This window comes from Aedes aegypti, chromosome 1 (assembly GCF_002204515.2).
Source record: "Aedes aegypti strain LVP_AGWG chromosome 1, AaegL5.0 Primary Assembly, whole genome shotgun sequence".
Taxonomy (NCBI): Eukaryota; Metazoa; Arthropoda; class Insecta; order Diptera; family Culicidae; genus Aedes; species Aedes aegypti.
The window spans coordinates 305,913,680-305,928,942 of record NC_035107.1 but is presented as its reverse complement, the minus strand read 5'-3'; the positions used below and the strand labels follow the sequence as shown (position 1 = coordinate 305,928,942).

General features: G+C 37.4%; 1 protein-coding gene across 1 annotated transcript; it reads right to left on the bottom strand.

The window, feature by feature from the left end:
- Positions 1–11,787: 11,787 nt before the first annotated feature.
- LOC110674231 lies at positions 11,788–13,699 on the bottom strand. Its single transcript, XM_021838436.1, has 3 exons — positions 13,243–13,699; positions 12,974–13,174; positions 11,788–12,914 (listed from the first exon to the last, which is right to left on the bottom strand). The coding sequence occupies exons 1-3, from the start codon at positions 13,534–13,536 to the stop codon at positions 11,820–11,822; spliced, it is 1,590 nt and encodes a 529-aa protein (XP_021694128.1). The 5' UTR covers positions 13,537–13,699; the 3' UTR covers positions 11,788–11,819.
- Between the last annotated feature and the right edge of the window lie 1,564 nt (positions 13,700–15,263).

The window sequence follows — 15,263 nt, the reverse complement described above, 5'->3', positions numbered from 1 at the left end:
GATAACTTTGAATTATTCTAACAATGTATGTTGGAAAATTAAAGTTTTTGAATTTTACGATCAAGCCTTCAGTGCCAAACACTGTCGAATGCTTTTTCTATATCTATATTAGCAAGACCAGTAGAATAGCCTTCAGATTTGTTGGAACGAATCAAATTTGTTACACGTAAAAGTTGATGAGTGGTCAAATGTCCATGGCGGAATCCGAACTGTTCATTGGCAAAAAATGAATTTTCGTTGATGTGGGCCATCATTCTGTTCAAAATGACTTTTTCAAAATATTTACTGATGGAGGAAAGCAAACTGATTTGACGATAGCTAGAAGCTTCTGCAGGATATGTGTCTGGTTTTAAGATTAGTACAACCCTAGCATTTATTCATTTGTCAGGAAAATATGCTAATTGAAAACATTTGTTAAAATATCAACTAAGAATGATAAGCTACTTTCGGGAATTTTCTTGATGAGGATGTAAAAAATTCCATCATCGCCAAGAGCTTTCATATTTTTGAATTTTTTAATAATAGTTCTCATTTCTTTCAAGTCAGTATCCCAAGATTTTTGGAAAACGTTCTCTTGATTGAGAATATTTTCGAAGTCTATTTTGAAGAACTTGATTTTCTATTGGACTAGTAAGTCCTAAATTAAAATTGTGCGCGCTTTCAAACTGCATAGCAAGTTTTTGAGCTTTTTCGCAATTAGCTAGTAGTAATTTGTTTTCTTCTTCCAATGCCGGTATTGGCTTCTGAGGTTTTTTTTTTCAAAATTTTAGATAATTTACAAAAGGGCTTAGAGCCAAGGTACAATTGAGAAATTTTATTTTCAAAATTTTTGTTTCTTAATTGAGAAAAACGTTTCTTGATTTCTTCCTGCAAATCCGAAATAATTGCACATAATTGCAAAAATCCATGTTATACTATTTGTCTTCTACCATTTGTAATGTTAAGCACAACATTCAACCGCTAAATAACGGTGTATTTGACAAATGTTTAGTTGGTACCACACAACTATCACTATATGGTCGTTTTCTGTAAGAAGTGCCGTCAGCATTCATAAGCTCCCACAGGTGGTAAAATTCAAATGTTATAGCATAAAACATGCTCGTTCGCTTCGATTTAGTATGAATTCATCTTTGGAAAACATTTTTCTTGATTGTTGATTCTAAATACCAAATATTAGCACTTCTAACTAGTGATCCATAATATGGACCAGGAAATGATTGTTTACCACGGTTATGGATTAACATCCAAAGAATGTAGATTTCTGCCATTTTAGGCATTGGATTCGACATTTTTAGACAAAAGCACTAAGGATAAAACTAATAAAACATCAAGGTTTGTCAATTTCGTTTTTTAGCAGACAAAATGGGTGGAAAACTTGATATGGAGCGAAAACAGTTCATGTCTCAGTTACTACAATGCAGTATCACAAAAAAGGGCATTTTACCCTTGTTTCCAGCTCTAATACTGCTATTTTTTTGCAGTAATATGTGACACAATGTTAACTTTGGCCAAATCAAGCAATACAGATGCATTGAGTTGAAAATCTCTTGATTTTGCGCACTGATCCGTAATATGTCACAATTTGATCAATAATATGAAAATTGATCCATAATATGGTTTTCAGAAATCGATACAATTTTTAATATTGATGCAATCCTATGTAAATATTACACTCAAAACAGTTTACTATACGAAGATCCAATTTGAAACGATTCAATTCGTGCTTTTAAATTACGTTTACCATGTAGTTTTATTGAATTTTATAGGTTGGACTCCACACTATTTGATCCATAACTGTGGGGTCATGGTATATACTATGAATGATAGCCTACACTGAGGAAACGGAACGTATGAGGTACATAAGAATTTCTTATGAAATAACGACATAAGAAGTATTTTGTTCTTCATTCGAGAATCTTATAACATTCCACAACAGACTTATGAAATAACACTCATTACATAGACAGATATAATTCCATAAGAAACTCTTTTTGGATATCAAACGCATTGATCATTGGCATTCATAAGACAATCTAATGGAGTACGATTTTCTTAACAATTTCATACGAAAATCTTATGAATTACGTGGAAAGATGCTAATAACAAAATATTCACGATTGAGATTCATAAGCGCGCGTATAGGCCTATTATTCACATGACGTCTCAAATCAGCTGATCGGGAAGCACTTTGACATTTCTTCTATGAAAATGACAGGCCCGTGTTAGCACCGGTCCTTCACCGATGTAAACAAATGCATAGACGGATCTGTCACATGAAAAGGCCTATGACAATGATTAGTAACACTTGTGAAAAAGAGTCGACTTCCTATCAAAATCCACGTAAGAATTTCATACAAAATTCTTTTGAAATAAAGACATAAGAAGCATCTAATGAGACTCATAAGAAAAACTTGTGAACTTCCATCGATCATTGTGTTCATAATACAAATAGGTATAATATCATAAGATACTCTTATCATAGATATCAATTATGGAATTCTTTAGGACCATTATGTATTTAGAGAATCGCTCTTTGAATTTAGGAAAATAAAGATATTCATAAGATCTCTAATGATAACGACAAGAATTTCTTGTGAATATCGGACGTTTTGTGTTTCATAAGAATCTTATGAAAGAGAGAAAATCAGTCAAGAAATTAATTCACAAGCGTTCTCTTATGAAATTCGTACGCAATTTCTGGCTCAGTGTATGATTGCTATTTCTGCTTGTTTCATCCAGGTTGTATCGGCCCTACATTGTAATTTCTAGCGGACTGGAGTGCGGATGATGACGAAAAATAAACATACTTAGTGATTTAAATGGTTTTCTTCGCACGCCATCGAGAAGCAGTCTTCCTGCTTGATGAGAAATTATTTAAACAAACTTGCTACATTCTACAGAGTCGCCTTTACAGGCCTCTGTTGATGCGAATGGGACATGGGAAAGGAGAAGAAACCGAATAAAGCAGCCGTGCGCGCTCTCTCTCTGGTCGCAGGCAGCATGCTGTTGCCGAAGCACAAAATCAATGAAAACACGGAGCGCATTGAAACTCTTTCGAAACCTCTCCCAATATGCCATACCATTTTTACCTCTTCTCTTCTCTTTTCGCCAACACTTCACTTCACTTCTCTTCTCTTTCGGTATGCCATCAGCCTAAGACCAAAGGTGTCATAGCGCCTCAAGAGAAGTCGCCCGAGTTGCTGCGATCGATAATCGATGTACTTTTCCCGCACCATCCCATAAGACCAGCTATTAGAAAGCTATTTTGATGGTAGGATTCTACTGTATGACACAGAGGAGGGGCAGAAAAGCGTTCGAATTACCGCGGGAGTACCTCCAGGATGAGTACCTGAGGCTGCCCCTTCCGACGGGTGTTAAGAATGTTGGCTTTGCCGACGATATCACCCTAGTGGTCTATGGTTAATCGATGGAGGAAGTAGAGTTGATAGCAGCGCACTCTATTTCCATAGTTGAGGAATGGATGAAGTCTAGGAAACTAGAACTGGCCCGTCACAAGACTGAAATGGTGGTGGTATCCATACTAAGGTATAGAGGACCAATCTGGTCAAAAGCGCTTAGAACGAGCAGAAACCTAAAGCGATTGGAAATCACGTACAGGATAATGTGCTTAAGAGTAGCAAGTGCATACCGGACGCCCATCGTGCTCATTATCAAGGAAGATGTTCAATGCTTCAACCAAAGGGGTACCAGAGGAGTCCGTAAACACATGTAAAGAGGAAACGCTCAGAAGCTGGCAGCAGGAATGGGATAACTCCACTAAGGGTAGATGGACCCATCGGCTAATACCAAATGTGTCAGATTGATATGGTAGAAACCATGGGGAAGTGAACTTCCACCTGACGCAGTTTCTGTTAGGACATGGTTGCTATAGACAGCACCTGCATAGGTTCGGGCACTCAGAATCTTCTACGTGCCCCAATCGTGCTGGTGTGGAGGAAACAGCGGAGCATGTCGTGTTCGATTGCCCCTGTTAATACTTAAACTTTATCATTATTTTCTAGTTATACTCCTTCCGAGTGCCCCCCGTTATAGCATAAATTCTCTGATCTTTATCATCTCTCTTATTCATTACACGGGGATGAGTAGTTGTACTCGTACGCTCTACGGGTTATCTATGCCTAGGTAATGATCGTTTGGTTTGTTGCCATCAGTCTGTTCGCTACAATACACTCAGTAGTTAATAAAGCTTTGCCTAAGAAGGTCACCGGTTTTGTATCGCTCGATATCTTCATTGTATCTGCTTATTCGCTTCCCAAATTAATAAAGTAAGCTCGTTAAATGCCAAGTATTCATACCTAAGGAGAAAACCGAAACAGAACCAGAAAGAACCGTTGTTCAATGTGTAAGACTTCGGCTAAGTGTCCAAAAATGTGATACCCTGATAGCCCTGTCGAGGCTGGTCCCTTGTAACATTGTTAAAGTCGGCTAGGAGAAGCAGTTTGCCTAGGCTACTTCTGCTACACGTGTTGTGCTATATGCACTGGTCCCTCCCCGAAGAAATATCGTAAGGTGGTTCCGGGGAGATAAGGGTCTGAGTCCAAGGGTCATGTCGATGCACTGTTCACCACTTGAGCAATTCTCAAAGAATTGCTCAAGCACAGTGCATAGGCTGGTTTTAGTGGGTCGTCATTGGTGCGTCATCCCCGCATTCCCTGAGTTACCTTTCAGGGGATCTGTTTGCCGATTTCCCCCTTGTAAAAAACAAAAAAAAAAAACCATGACATTTTTGAGCGTACTTGATCACTTGATGGCAAGACGAAGTTTGCCGGGACCACTAGTTTCATATATCGTTACGAAAATTCTTGAAAAATTCCATTAGAAGTTTTTTAGAAATCTATCTAGAATTACTCCAGCAAACTTTTAAAATTTCTTATATGAATATCTTCTAGAAATGTCGAATTTTAACATTCCAAATTCTTCTTAGAATTACTGGAGATATCTTTCGAGGAATTATTCAGAAAGTTTTGCAGGAATTCTATAAGTACCTTATTAGGTTATTTTTTTAAACAATTGCAGAATACTATAGTATAGGTTATTATTAGAAAAAAATATATTACGCATTTTTAGAAGAAATCCCAAAATTTATAAAATAGAACCTGAAAATATTCATACAAAAACTGGACAGTCTGTATGAAAGTACCTATAAAAATTCGAAATTCTTGAATGAACATTTTGAACTATTGATTTTTTTGTCGAAATCTTAAGATTAGCTTGCCTAAAACTCTTTGAAATAATTCTTGTAACAGTATTTTATGTGGTACTTGAAGATTTTTTTTCCAAAAATTTCTTCTTTACTCATTAGTAAATACAAGTAAATTAATATTAAAGCACAGATAAATTAAAGCATACATGAATGATAATCGACATTTACAGCATATATGAATGATAATCGGTGGAAGAATTTGTGCAATTCTTGACTTTCTTCTTCTTCTTCGTGGCTTTCTCTTGAGTATTTTGCTGAACGGAATCTAACTTCCTCATATTGTTGATGCTGAGGTTGTTGCTGAAGAAGTTGTTGCCGGTTCAGATTCTGACGCGGATCAACTCGTAGGGACTCCGATCGATGTTGTCCTTTGGTGAGCTCAGGTGCCTTGTACTTGGGCACTAATTCCGCTGGATGGCACGGTCACCTGCTCTGTCGTAGCTGGCTGTCCAACGAAGAGGGCTGAGGGGAAAATAATCAAATTATTACCGTTGTAGACGGCACAGGAGGATTAGAAATTCATGTGCTTACCGGCGCATTTCCGGCAGACGTGATGCTGGCAGTTTAGTTTAACCGGGTTGTGTGCCTCAATTAGCAAGCGGCAGCTAACGACAAAACACAATTAACATCCGCAAAGGCACTTCTGTTTCCACGGTTCGTATCGCTGGATAACTTTTTGCATAAGTAAAAATCCTAAAAATCGGGTAGCCAAAACAAAACAAACATTTTGACAGAGTAAAGGCTATGTTCGAATTTCGAACTTACTCTGAATAAAGTATCGTTTTATTCATATGGTTTTGAGTAAACACCAGGGGATGGGAAACTCGGCTCATCTAAAATTGTGCCGACTATGCCGAAGTGAGCGACCGTATCGATATGTCATATTTGTCTGGTTGCACTATCCACTTATCCGCGAGCGGGAATGGCGTCCTGTGGGTGTTACTTTGATAGTGGGTGGGATTCCAAATTTGACGTTTCTTGAAGGTCGTCAAAGCAACTGCACCCAACAGTGACAATTTTGACGTCACTGAATTTGACAATTCATCTCTGTTTTGATTTCAATTAAAGATTATCGAAAATGGTATACAAGTGTTGCGTAAAAGGATGCAAATCCAATTTAAAATCCGTTCCGAGCACGGTGTCATTCCATAGATTCCCACCCGGTACAACCTTCAAGGAAGCTGAGCGGCGCCGCTTATGGATAGAGGCTGTTTCACGAGAGGATATTTCTGATTATAAATATGCCAGAATTTGCGGTCGACATTTTACAACAGGTATTTATTTTTGTTTCATATTTGAACCTAATTAGAACACAATCGATGTCAATATACAGGAAAACCAGCGAAATTCAGTGAAATCGATGCACCAAACTGGATTCCAACACTATTGCTTGAAAAGCCGAATACTCAAGTGAATGTTGTCTTCATCACTCACGGAAAGGAAGACGAGTTTCTCGAGCTATCCGAAGGCTACGATCCAGCAGAGCTGATAGTTTTGAGGAACCTGAACCTGATAAGTGCGACGAAAACAATAACTTGATGCTGTTTGAGAATGGTGCATCGAATAGTGATTCGTTTGAATTTGATGTAAGCTGCGTTGGAAGTGTGCATGCCGCTGATACCAAGCATGTTAGTGAAGCAGTTAAAAGAATTCCATGTGAAAAATACGACAACAGCAGAAAATTCATGCACGAGCTGCCTGCTTCACCGCTTCAGATGGACGTGGAAGAACTATTAGAAGAGTGGTCTGAGGAGTGGTTGGACTATGCAGTAAACGAGGAGACTAATGATGAACTTACAAAGAAATATGAAACGATAATAGCAGAACAACAGATAGAAATTGAGCATCTACAGTCTGTCATTGCTAGTTACGAAAATGCAATATCAAGTCAGGCTTTGAATCTCAAATCGTTCGAGGGAAATGACAAGAAAACGCGTCACTTTACTGGTCTGGCGAATTACGCAACTCTAAAAGTAGTTTATGATTTCGTGAAAAGGGGTATATTAACGTTTTCTGACATTTTGAGTAAGGATCAAGTATTCATCATGGTTTTAATGCGACTGAGGCTCAACTTGTGCTTCACAACCCTGGCGTATTTGTTCAAAGTATCACTCACAACGATATGCAAGTATTTCTACTCAGGGTTGTACTCTTTATATCAACAGCTTCGAGGTCTTGTGAAATGGCCTACGAAAGAACATTTGCGTGCCAATACTCCTCTTAAATTCAAAAAAGTATTCCCCAATAATGTTATCACATCAATTATTGATTGTTTTGAAATTTTTAGCGAAAAGCCAGGTAACAAAGATGCTGTTTTGAAAATGTATTCCAATTATAAAAGTCATTACACTGCCAAACTCTTAATTAGCATTACCCCTTTTGGATCGGTATCATATATTTCGAAACCATATTCAGGTAGAACATCTGATAAATTTATAACTGAATCTTGTGGATACATGAGTAACGTAGACGAAAATGATTTAATTTTAGCTGATCGTGGTTTCACAGTACACAAAGCGATAACAGATAAAGGAGCCTTGTTGAAAGTACCTGACTCTTCAAGTAAAAAACGTCAACTAAGCTCTGCAGCAGTAGAAAGAACAAGAGCTCTTGCGTCTGTTAGGAATGAGGTAGAGCGGCTGATTGGAGCTTTGCGTGGTAAATATGCAGTGCTCAATGGACCTGTTCCGATAACACTGCTGAACCATGAACACAACGGTATAAATGTTTTTCATATGGCCGTAACTGTGTCTTGTGCATTGATTAATCTTTGTCCATCAATAATAATTTGATGAAATGAACTGACATTTTTGTTGACTATTGATGATGACTTAATGTAACTACGAGGGAATAATAAAATGGTTGCAAGTAATTACATAGAGTGTCTACTCATTTACAGAGATAAAATTATCTGATATTTCTACGGTTTACCAGGTTTTGAAAAATTATTCCCGATTTAGGAAATTCTCCAAAATACATAAATGATCATAGAATGCTTAAATGAAGGTGAAAAAAAAATTTATTGTCAAATATAGGTCGTTTGACTTCGGAGCACTTAAAAAGCAATTAATCGTTAAGGCTGGTTTGCTACTGACAAAAAAAAGAATCGCCTATCTCGATCCCGACCAACCAGTCTTCATAATTCTTTATAGATCTTTAACCAACGATGGCGATCGCTAACGGTTCAAAACGAATCTATATCGATCGCTATCGAAAATCACTTACTGGTTGACCGGGATGTGTGGAAAATTTCTTCCAAGAAATGGTTCAGAAAATCACATTTTTCTGATCGCAGTACGCTGTTGAGAAGAAATGTCACTTCAAAGGGGACCCTCTGTAGGAAATTTCTTGACCCATTCAGTCAAGGAATTTCTTTACTTTTCTTGAGCGAAACAGCACAGACAAACAGACGTAACACTTAGAACAAATATCTTCAAAATCCATCGCCCAACTTACACCATCATCACCAGGTGAGCATGTTGCACGAAAAGGTGTTTCGTGCAACAAGACCGGCAGATGGCGGTAGTGTGAAACGTCAAACGCAAAGAAAAACGATGCGCGCGCCTCTGGTTGTGGGATTTGTAACATAGCCAATTCGAAATGATCGTTAAATGGGTGGTCGATGGAAATTTCGTCAGTGTTACGTCTGTTTATCTGTGGAAACAGCATACTTAGCTTTAGAGTATAGCTTAGCTTAGCTTAGCTTAGACTGACTACACATATCAATGGTTGCTATTCCGTGATTGACCGAAGTCAGTGAAAATGCACAAAGAATCAACTAGAAGTTCGGCTGGGATTGGCCATAATCTTCTTCAGTGTGCATAATTCAGTGCCTCTATTTATACAGGGTCAATAACGGCGCCGGCCACGTCCTTGCAGTCAGGTGGGATTGGGGGAAGGAATGTTAGTGTGTAACCTTTGCTTTTTGGAGACCGTGTTTGCCTCTGCATCTCCACAAAGGTTACTGGGAGGGATGTTTGTTAATGGGGAGGATCTTTGGGTCATAGGATTCACTTTGATAAGCGATTAGACCATGATAAACAATGATTTGTGAGATATATACATGCTTATACGTAAATATAATCCATGTACATTTGATATGAACAATTTCTATGTAGAGGAAAATTATGCCGACACTTGAGGTGACGAACCATTCAAAGTTTGTTGAACAAATACCTAAATGTAACATTCCTACAGCTGTCAGGACGAAAGCATGTGTTATTATATTTTACTCATTTGAAAAGAAACAAAAAACTCGATTGGTTGGGACATCATAGAACACTCTTATTCTTATGCCGACACTTACAGTGGCGAACCATCCAAAGTTTGTTGAATAAAGTGAACCTTTCGCAAGTCTACACTTGTAGTGTCGAACCATTCAAAGTTTTTTTAATTACAAAAATAAAGGTATATAAGAGGTGTTCTGAAAAAAAAAATGTTAAACATAAATAAATCATGAATCAGAGTTTGTGTCGACACTCACAGTGACGAACCATCCATAGTTTGTTGAAAAATCATATTTACATCCCACCATTGTAACGATTGAATGTGCAGTCATACATATTTTATAGATTAGAAATAGTAGCATGAAACGAGCTCACCAATTGATCCGTTATCCTTGACTGAGCAGCCACAATCCACTTTCGGCTTCACTCGTTTGCTCGGGTATAAAAAAGCACTCAGGAAAAAAAATAAGCGCGCGACCCAAAAAGAATAAAAAAAAAACTGTTCGGGCTTTCTTGACGCACTGCCCAGGAGCAAGCGTCAAGGTCGAAGGATCAAACAGAACTCCCAGAACTCTTTTTTTTTTTTTTTTTTTTTTTTTTTTTTTTTTTATCAAACAGAACTTACCTGGAAACAGCATACTTAGCTTTAGAGTATAAATTACAAAGTATTTTTCACTTCAATAAAAAAATATCTTAAAACATATTGGAGATTTATTGTCATTTTTTTTTATTTGTTCGTTTAAAATGTGTAAACAACATCCGAAAAAATAGAGTAATTTAATAATTTTTATTTAAGTTCCATGAAAAACAAGATTGTTTATATTTATATTTTATTAACATTGTCTTACACTTTGCTGTACAGACTGAATATCTATTATCTTATCAATGAAGAAGGTGCGAATAAATAAAATGGTCCTAAAGTGTCTTTAATAATCAAAGTCAGATATAAAACAATCTATTGAATCTTAAGGCCGAACGGGACGGTGTTTCAATCATTCTCTCCATTTGAAGAAGCAAATCTCAAGTACCACTTCATATATCGATGCGAAAAATGTATCACTATAATTATATATAAATATGTAGTGCAAATCCCAACAAATTTTCAGCTTAATCGATTCACTAAAACTAGAGATTTGCTTCTGCAAAGTTTTGATGATAATTGTTAGAGTGAGACAAAATATAGGGAAAATAAGACGGTCTCCCGTGTCACCTTAAAGAAAAAATAACCTTTTCCTTAAAATGGGACTTAGATTTGTGGACATCCCGTACCCACAATACTTCTGTGTGGGGCGTTTTGTATTTGTATCTTGAGGAAATCAGGGCTGGCAGCGACTGAGTCTTGGAAATAAAAATTTTAGAGAACCCTTGCCTAAAAAAACAAACGTGGACCACAAAAAGACTAGGAACCACGATATGAGAGTTTGATTCCGTCATTTTCTCTAAGAATATTTCAAGGATTTTGTTTTAATTCTTCGCGACATTACGACAAGTATTACTGGTCGTTTCACTGTAAATTTATTCGACATACTGCTCCAAACACTTCTTCAGGAATTTATTTTGTGATTTTAATTAAATTTTTATGTTATTATTCCAAGAAACGAAGAATTCAGTCTGGAAATTTTCTAAACAAACAAGCTTTTTCATCAAATTCCTTAACCAAATTTTACTATAAATATTATCACAAATTCCACCCACAATCCATTAGGTGAAACTGAACTGTTTTGTTATTTGAATTCAAGAAGCTATTCCACATTACACCAGCTATTCCACATTACACCAGCTATTCCACATTATCGTTGCTCTATCATCAGATCAAGAGAATAGTGACATTTTTTCTTGTTATTAGTGATCTGGTTGAAAATTTTGACCAAGTTACTAAAAGTAACTCGCTACCAGCCCTGAACAAGAAAATTCTACTATGTATTACTGATTCGAAATAATTTCCCTGTAAGTGTAGCCAAAATTCACTGAGAGTTCAAGGATTTTCCAGGCAGAATAAAATTCCCAGATAATTCTGTTTTTTCACACTCTGTTACATATTTTTTTATTTTCATAGGAATCCAACATACACTTACATATCTTAGTTGTAATCTTTACACTGTACTACTACAGACAAATAGACAATATTTAACAGCTGATAAAAAATAATTTAGAATATATTGGGGCACGAACGTTTATGCCCAATACTGGGTTTAGTCAACTGCACCTAGCTGTTGATAGTGCAAAAAGTCAAAATCGAATAAAATTGATACGAGCTCCACGTGTGAGCAGTTGGCCTACTACAACATATTAGAACTGAGAGCAAAATATGTGAGACGAAAATAATCCTAGTGTTACGTCTGTTTGTCTGTGGTACTACGCTACATATACTAATCCTTATTTGTATTTTTATCAGTTGATGTGTAATGCTTCGCAATTATTTCTGGTGCAAGCACATTCTCAAAGAAAAGAGTTGCTTTTTCCGAGTTTTCCTCCCAAAACGGAGCATTTTTTGTTACCTTAATGAACAAGGTAAAGTTTGATGCCCAAACAACAAATATTCCATATGAAGCGTCTGCTAAAAATATTTGCATCTGGATTTGGTAATAATACTCATGATTGTGGTTTAACACAATATTACCATCTGATTCCATTAGTATATATGGATGTTGCCTGTTAAGTAATGAATTAATTCCTTCTTCTCTACTCAAATTTTCAAACTTAAATGGGCATTTTGCTTCTACCACGACTTTGTTGCAGCAAGTGCATTCAAAAATAAAATCTGGCGAAGCTGCGAAGTAAGGATACAAGGGATTTATGATTAAACCGCTTTTCCTACTGCTGAAATTCGAATGGTTTTGAGACTGAAACATTTTAATAGCAGCTGTAATAGCTTTATGCTCGTTTCGCTTACCATGTAAAGTTGCTGGTAATTCTTGAGTTAAATTTGATCCACAAATGGTTTTTAAGAGTGAAGTTGAAGGATTACTTATTTTGGTTTTCACGGACCTACCAAACGTGGAAGCTGTGATTCGTCCGTATCTAAGCTTAAACCACAATGGATCAGAAGACTGATCTCGTGTCAATTCTTCAACCAACTCACAATCCTCTTCAGTTAATGTCCATACAATCTCCTTAGCGCGATCAATTATTTCTTCTACTGAGGCTGAAACTAAATGCTCTTCAAAAAGGTTGCTGAAGGACAAATATTGCTCAGCATAACGTCGTTTTGCGTAATCTTCAGGATCACAACCATCAGATGTATCGAAAAAAGCCTTGCTAGCCGCAACATCTTGGCCAAGAGCGGCTATATTATTAATTAGCTCCTTTAATTCATCCTCGGTCTTTCCTAATTCATAATCACGGAGCTCGCACGTCGTTTGAACTGATCGTCCAAAATCAATCTCGTCAACAGGTTTGTAGAGGTTTTGATGTGCACTTCCTGAGGGTTGGCACCAGTAGGCTGGAAGCTGCGTTACCGATATCTTGAATAAAAAAAATCAAATTATTTACTTTAATCCCCATAATTTCAATCCAGCTATACCTGTTTTCCTAGACACGTTTCTCTGGCGTAGCTTAAAGCGTACAAGACTGCAGCAACATGAGAACATGTTTCTCCTGCGCCCGCTGTACAGTCACAGTGTGCAGAACGTATCTCTCCAACATCGTGTCCATCCACACTTTCATTCTGTATCAATATCCAGCACTCAGCTGCTGGGTCATTCACTCGCATACTATGCAAAACCTATTCGCAAAAAAAAATAACGCCGTTTGAAATATGAATGAAAAGTGCGGAGAAATAATAAGACTTACCTTTCCTCGAACCACAAATATTTGATCACATTTGCATCCTTTAACTTCCTTCACGAACCCTCTTTCAAAATTTTTGTACGAATCTAAGGATTTTCTGTTCCTTAGTGGTTCGTTTGATTGAAAGGATAATGTGTTAAGCAGGTAACATAAAATCATGTCGTAATCAACTGTGAGTGGGAGTTCGTTGGCATCGCATTGTAAGTTATATGGATCTTCACCTCCCAACACCGCAATTTTATCTCGATAACGCGATAAATCTTCTTCGCACAGCGTACTCACTTTAGCAGATAACATTTTAAAAATATTTCGCGAACTGCAGCCAATCTTTTTTCAAAACAAACCGCTCGTTCACCTCTAGGACCTTCCTATTTTGTAAACATAAGCTGTCAAATCCACTGACGTCAAAATTTTTACTGGTGGGTGCAGTTGCTTTGACGACCTTCAAGAAACGTCAAATATGGAATCTCACCCAAGGTATCTAGAAGGGAGGTAGTTTAATGTGTGAAATTGTTCATTCCGCCATATTGGGATCACATATGACAACTGGCTAGTTTGTTGTGATAAAACAGACTAGCATGCCATGAAATTGAAAACATTATTTGACGGTAGATTCCAATCGCCTACTCTCCAGCAACAATAGTTCCTTCGAATCTGCTCAGGGTGTATTAGCGAGGGAGTCTTTAGGTATTATGCTATAGCACTTCAAATAACAGCAAATGCACTGCATGTTAAAAATGGAATACAACAATGCCATGCACAACGAAATCAGCTAGACTTTTTGGAGCTCTTATCTTCGACAAGTTGAGCTCTGTTTGTGTTTCAGCTGCATTTTTTAGAATTTTTTATATACAACGCTCAAAAAAAAGTGTCTGGGGTAATAAAATTGTAATCCACTTGGTCTATGGATAGCCTTTTATCTTTCGACAAGTGTCAGTATTTACAGAACATTATTATTAATTCTTCTTTACATTTAAACTAAATTTCCACGGTAATTTTCACAGCCTTTCAATATATGCTTCAATCATCCAGTAAATGGTCCTCCAAGCTCGGAACGGCATCTTGCAGTGCTCGCTAACAATCAGCCGATCCGTGTGCACTATAAAGTGCGCAACTGTGGACCGTTTCGCCCAAAAGCTTCTCCGGCAAGGGATACACTTGTAAACCCGGGCTATTCGCATCTGTTAACGCTGGATTTCTCACTGATATCCTCCGTCTGTCATTATCCGGATTCATATGGGAAAGGTCTCCTAGAAGGTATGATGCAAAGGTCTCCCAGAAGGTCTTCCGGTGGAATCCTTCGTCGCAAATCAAGCAGTTGGACGGGCGTGTTTCGGGGTGCGCTTGATCATAATGGTCCACGAGGAACTTAATCGATGGTCGCAAATGTAGCATTTGCAAAACTGTGTTTCAAGTTCTAAAATTTAAAGAGATTTACATTTAATTATACGTCACATTATAATTATTATGAAAAACTTATTTAATTTGTAAGGGTGATTGCTCGGCAAAAAGGAGGACTATTGACTCACGCGCGAAAAAATGTTTGCTTGTTTGATAAAAACAAACAACCATGAGCAACCTCGGTTTCTAAGGGATCGAAAACAGAACAACGCACACAAACTAGTCAGCTGTCATTTCCACCTCCCCGGCAGTGTACTACACCCCGCATCCACTGACTGCTTAGATTGCTTTACCTAGCATTACAGGTACCTTGATCTCACCCACTATCAAAGTAGCACCCACAGGACGCCATTCCCGCTCGCGGATAAGTGGATAATAACTGGCAACTCTGTTTGATCTATGGCAGATTGTTATTGTTTATTTTCAAAATCACCGATTGAACTAATTCGACTGAACAGCATAAAATCTAAGGTTTTTGATTGACGGAGGCAGCTATTTAGATTTCTGGTAAGTTTTAAGTAAAAATGTGCCTTTGCCTTCAATAACACATTAATATAATTTTGCAGGCCAGTGGCAAAGAAATCGCGCGGATTATGATCGTAGATTTGAATGCCCAGCATTGC